At 42.7% G+C, this 5628-nt stretch overlaps 1 protein-coding gene across 3 annotated transcripts in view; it reads right to left on the minus strand.

Moving 5' to 3' along the window:
* Positions 1-5628, minus strand: part of GPAT3 (glycerol-3-phosphate acyltransferase 3) — a 74945-nt gene that overhangs the window by 8467 nt on the left and 60850 nt on the right. For all 3 annotated transcript variants that reach the window (XM_069093099.1, XM_069093120.1, XM_069093109.1), the window contains one exon: positions 5048-5163. In XM_069093099.1, coding sequence (XP_068949200.1) covers positions 5048-5163 — 116 coding nt within the window. The remainder of the gene's footprint in view (positions 1-5047; positions 5164-5628) is intronic.

The raw sequence follows: 5628 nt of genomic DNA on the forward strand, positions 1-5628 counted from the left end.
ATATGGCCACCATTAACTCTTATCAGGACTATTCTTAATTGGACTCCCAATTCCTATTCTCTCCTTTCTCCACAGTGACCAAAATCATCGTCCTAAAGCACGTGCCTAACCATATCTCTCCCTTCCTCACTGATCATGCTACCTGCCTGCTCCAGAATCTTCAGTGGCTGCTCATTACCACAGGAAAAAAAATAAAAACTCTTCCATTTGTCCTACGGCACTCTTCATAGTCAGGGTCTGGCTCTCAGCCTTCCTTCCTGAGTTATTTCCCATTACGTCCCTTGATGAAGTGTGTCCTGTTTGGTGTTCTATGTCCTGTGACCTTGGGGAAATCATCTCATTTCTCTGCTCATCCATCTCTTTGTCCCTCCAGCCCTAGGATGTTACTGGTGTCAGCAACTCCTAGCAAGAAAATCCCTATACCTTAAGCTATGGTATATGATTGTGATGGAATACTACTGTGCTACAAGAAATGATGAGCTCAATGATCTTAGAAAAAAAGGAACGACTTGCATTAAATGATGGAGAGTGAAATGAGCAGAAGCAAGAGAACGTTGTATACAGTAACAGCAATATCGTTTTAAGAATGACTTTGAGGAAATTAGTTATTTTGTCTATTGCAAATACCCAAATTAGCTACAAAGGACATATGAAGAAAGAGAAAGAAGTGATAAACAGAAATATGTAAAGAATAATTTTACACATATATGTGCATATACAACACATATATGTGTATATACATGTAAAAACATACAAGCATGCATGCATGTATAATACATACACATACAGACAGAAAATAGTCCTGGACAGAGTCTTGGGGGAACCCCAGAGTTATGAGTTAAGATGTAGATATAGCAATAGAGACTGAAAAGTCTCAGGAGAAGTGCCGAAAAAAATAAGGGGAAAAAAGGGGGGTCAAACAGTGTCAGAAGCTACAGAAAGGCCAAGAAGAATGAGAACCAAGAGGAAAAAAAAAGACCTAACCTAGTAATTAAGAGATCCCTGACAACCACAAAGCGAGCAGTTTCCATTGCATAGGGAGGCTTGAAAGCCAGACTGCAAAGGGATAAGAAGTGAGTAGAGGGAGTGAAGGCAACAGAAGGCTTTTTCTGAAAGTCTGGCTGAGAAAGAGAGTAAAGAAGAGAACAGCTTCTTGTTTCCGTTAATTATTCTTGCCACCTAGGTGCTACCATGTTTCCCCGATAATAAGACCTATCCCGAAAATAAGCCCTCCCCTTACTGTGTAAGATTCCTCTAAAATAAGCCCTCCCCCCAAAATAAGCCCTATTGAGATCGCTACTGTAGTGAAGGTGATCCCCTGCGCTACACGCTACATTACAGTACCCTCTGTATGCACTGCCCCCCCCCCGGTGAAATGCACGCCGCGCTCCAAGCTGCATCCAATCAGAGCTGCAGCAGTGAGCGCGTCATCCTGTTCTTCCCCAGTGATTTGCTTATTGAATAAAGGTACATTTTTTTGTTCACATTTACCTGTTTATTAAAATTGCTGTCAATGTTCATTAAAACAAGCCCTCCCCTGAAAATAAGCCCTCTGGTGTTTTTCTGTCCAAAAAAATAATAAGACAGTGTCTTATTATCGGGGAAACACGGTAGGTAGGCCATGTGTGGCCTGTACTTGAAACAAGGGAAGGTTCAACAAGCTTGCATATCCATCTCTATCTCCACAGAGGCTCAAACTCAGGTACTGTCTCTCCTTGAAAAAAAAGAATATGGGAGCGGCTAGGTGGTGCGGTGAATAGAGTACCGGCCCTGGAGTCGGGAGGACCTGAGGTCAAATCTGACCTCAGACACTTAACACTTACTAGCCGCGTGACCTTGGTCAAGTCACTTAACCCCAATTGCCCAGCCCTCCCACCTCCACCCAAAAAAAGGAAAAAAAAAAGAACATGATCAGCCAGCATTTTGGAGGGGATGGAGCAGTGAAAATGGAGTCAGGAAGATCTGGATTCTAGTCCTGCCTCTACTTACTAACTGTGTGACTCTGGGCAAGTCACTTAATATCTCTTCATCTCAGTCTGCTCATCTATAAAATGATTTTGATTGTCTGAAAGGTCCCTTCCAGCTCTAAACCATGACACCATAAAGCTATAAGATGACTCTTGGTGGTGGTGTCAAAGGGATGCCGACAGTGTCCTTGACAAATGCTCAATCATCCAGTCTCTCTGTCTGATGACATCTAGTGAGGGAGAAAGCAGTACTTTCCAAAGCACTTTGGTCTGGACAGCCCTAATGGGCAGCAAGTTCTTCCAAACACTGAGCCTACATCTGCCTCTGAAAACTCACTCATTTTTATCACATCCCTCCCAAGCCTCCTCTTCTCTGGGCTGAACATCTCCAGTTCCCCCATCATCTTCCTAGTGGACATTCCCACATGGATGTCCCCTAGTTATCTCAAACTCAACCTGTCCAAAAAGGAGCCCATTATCTTTTCCTCCAAACTCAATCCTCTTCCAAAGTTTCCTATTTCTGTCAAAGGTACCCCTATCTTTTCAGTCACCCAGGTTCATAATGATTCCTTTACCTCTCTCCCAAACCCTCTGCTATCTGGCTTCCAAACTCACTATTGACTTGAAGCTTCTCTCTTCCACATTACCAACTACCGGCAAATCCAACAGGCTTTCTTCAAGTCATCTCTTTTGAGCTCTCGGTAGTTATTTCACATTGATGAGCATTTTCTCCTTCTGAAACCTTCTTCTTCTTCAGATTTTTTTCTTGTTTTATTGTTCTTTCTTGCTTCTCCTTTCACCTGCTTACTCATGACTTCTCAATCTTTTTTGCTGATTCTTCATCTAATTCATGCTCCTTAACTGTGGGTGCACCCCCAGGTTCTGTACTTGTCCTGGGCCCTCTTCTGTCCTTGCCCTGGTAAGGGCATCAGCTTGAATGGCTTCGATTATCTACTCAACATAGATTTCTAGATCAGTCCTAGTCTCTCTTCAGAGTTCCAGACCCACATCAACAATGGATAGTTCAAACTGGATGGCCCACAGGCACCTCAAACTCAACATGTTCCAGACAGAGAATTCGTTATCTTTCCCCTCAAACCTTGTCCTCTGAACTTCCCCATTACTGCCAAGGGTACCACCCCCAGAGGCTGCATAGGAGAATGGAAAGAATACTCAGTGTTGAGTCCAGGCTTTGCTCCTTTCTTCCTGTGCAACCCTGAGCAAGCTGGTTAATCTGTCTGGCCCCTCGGTTCCTCAAATGTGCAATGGCAGCTGAATCAGCTGGCCTCTCACAGTCCTTTTCAGCCCTGTGTCCATCTCACCATCAATGTCTACTCACTCTTTCCCCCCTTACACATTCATTAAATTGCTAAATCTTAAGAAATGAGCTTAAGGACAGACAGTGACACTACTCACTCTTCGCCCCCTTACACATTCATTAAATTGCTAAATCTTAAGAAATGAGCTTAATGGGGCGGCCAGGTAGCACAGCGAGTAAGGGCACCGGCTCCAGTGTTGAGAAGACCTGGAGATCGAATCCCGGGCTCAGACACTCAGCACCCACCCAGAAACACCTGGCCATGTAACCTTGAGCAAGTTACTTAACCCCGATTGCTTAGGGGCGGCCAAGTGGCTCAGCGAGTAAGAGCACCGGCTCCAGTGTTGGGATGACCTGGATCAAATCCGGGCTCAGATACTCAGCACCACACCCAGAAATAACTGGCCGTGTAACCTTGAGCAAGTTACTTAACCCCGATTGCTTTAAAAAAAAAAAAAGAAAAGAGCTTAAGGACAGACAGTGACACTATTCACTCTTCCCCCCCTTACACGTTCATTAAATTGCTAAATCTTGAGAAATGAGCTTACAGACAGACAGTGACACTCACAAACATTTGTTCGGTTGTTTTCAGTTGTGTCAGACTCTCTGTGACCCCATTTGGGCTTTTCTTGGCAAAGACACTGGAGTGGTTTGCTATTTCCTTCTCCAGTGGATTAAGACAAACAGAGGTTAAGTGGCTTGACTGGGATCACAAAGCTAGTGAGTATCTGAGGCCATATTTGGACTCAGGTCTTCCTGACTTCAGGCCCAGTGCTCCATCCTTTTTGCCACCTGGCTGCCTCTATACTAACCGTGCCCTTGCCTTTTTACAATATTAATTTTGGGAAAAGATGAAAAAGCAAAAAAAAAATAGAAAATTCGGCAACTGATACAGTTAACGCAATAATGTTTATCGAGGACCAAATGCACCTAGGCTAAGGACTAGGCACTATGCTACCATCAAAAGAGTGAATAAGGACTGCATTTTCAAAAACTTAATCCGTTAGGGACAAAGTTCGAAAACAAAACTTTACCTCCCCCGACCCTCTCCATTCTTCTTATACCTTATACCTCCCCCCTAGACTCTGTGAACCAATGGCACTGATCTCCTTGCTGTTCCTGAAATAAGACACTACTCCATCTCCTGACTTCCGGCAATATGACTGGCTGTCTCCTACACCTGGAACCCTCTCTCCACCCCAAGGCTTTCCTTGATTCCTTCAAGTCTCAGCAAAAGTCAAATCTTCTGAAAGAAGCCTTTCCTAGTCATCCTCAATCTCAGGATGTTTCCTTTGAGATTAACTCAAATTTATCCTGTAACCCGACTCAAAATTCTACGTCTGTGTATACATACACATATGCGCACACACGTATATCTTGTTTATATATGGTTATCTGTATGTTGTCCCACCCCCTCCATTAGACTGTGAGCAGAGATTATTTTCCCCCCTTTCATTATAACCCTAGCATCCAGCACAGTATCTGAAACACAGTAGGTGTTTAATAAATGCGTGCAGATTTGTTGACTAGTAATAAAACTTAATCTCAAAAATTTCTAGAAAATAGATTAAACCTCTCTCTCTCTTTCTTCTTCTTCTCTCTTTCTCTCTCTCTCACACACAGTCCTATTCCACTGGTTATCTATCTATCTAATTTTTTAGAAAGAAGGAGCTATTAGGACCACAGTTCTAACCTTTAGTGATTACAACCCTCTTAAAAGCAAAGTTCCATGTATACTGCTACAACTAAGAGTATTTCTTACCTTTTGGTCACCAGATGTCGGTCCTTCATTTCTGAACGTTCAAACCACACATGTGGACAAGCCTTAACCATGGCCCTCTGAATGACTCCCATCAGTCCACCATGAACCTGACCAACCTACAATCCATAATTATATAAGTATGAAATAAACAGATAAAAATACAAAGAGCTATCCACAGAACTTTTTAGTAAATAGTTATCACACTCTCCTATGAAGATCATATTTTTGTCTACAACCTATTCTGGCAGAGGAATGGCTATTGGCAAAAATGGCCTAATGCAAAAAAAAAAAATGTACAAAGGAAAAAAAAGAAACAAAAGTTTAAATACTCAAATTGGTATTTAAGCCATAATTATTACAATGTCCAGGCTTTAAACATGAAGGGAAAAAACTGAAGCATCTCCCTGTTCAAAATTCCTACTTGAAAGCAACATGGGCAAAAGGTATCATGCCGCGGGTATAAGAATTAAGGAAAGAAAAGAAAGAAAGGAAGGAAGGAGGGAGGGAGGGAGGGAGGGAGGGAGGGAGGGAGGGAAGAAAGAAAGAAAGAAAGAAAGAAAGAAAGAAAGAAAGAAAGAAAG

Source organism: Petaurus breviceps, unplaced genomic scaffold (genome assembly GCF_028583685.1).
Source record: "Petaurus breviceps papuanus isolate PSGF00001 unplaced genomic scaffold, PetGlider_PUasm1.0 126, whole genome shotgun sequence".
NCBI classification, from domain to species: Eukaryota; Metazoa; Chordata; class Mammalia; order Diprotodontia; family Petauridae; genus Petaurus; species Petaurus breviceps.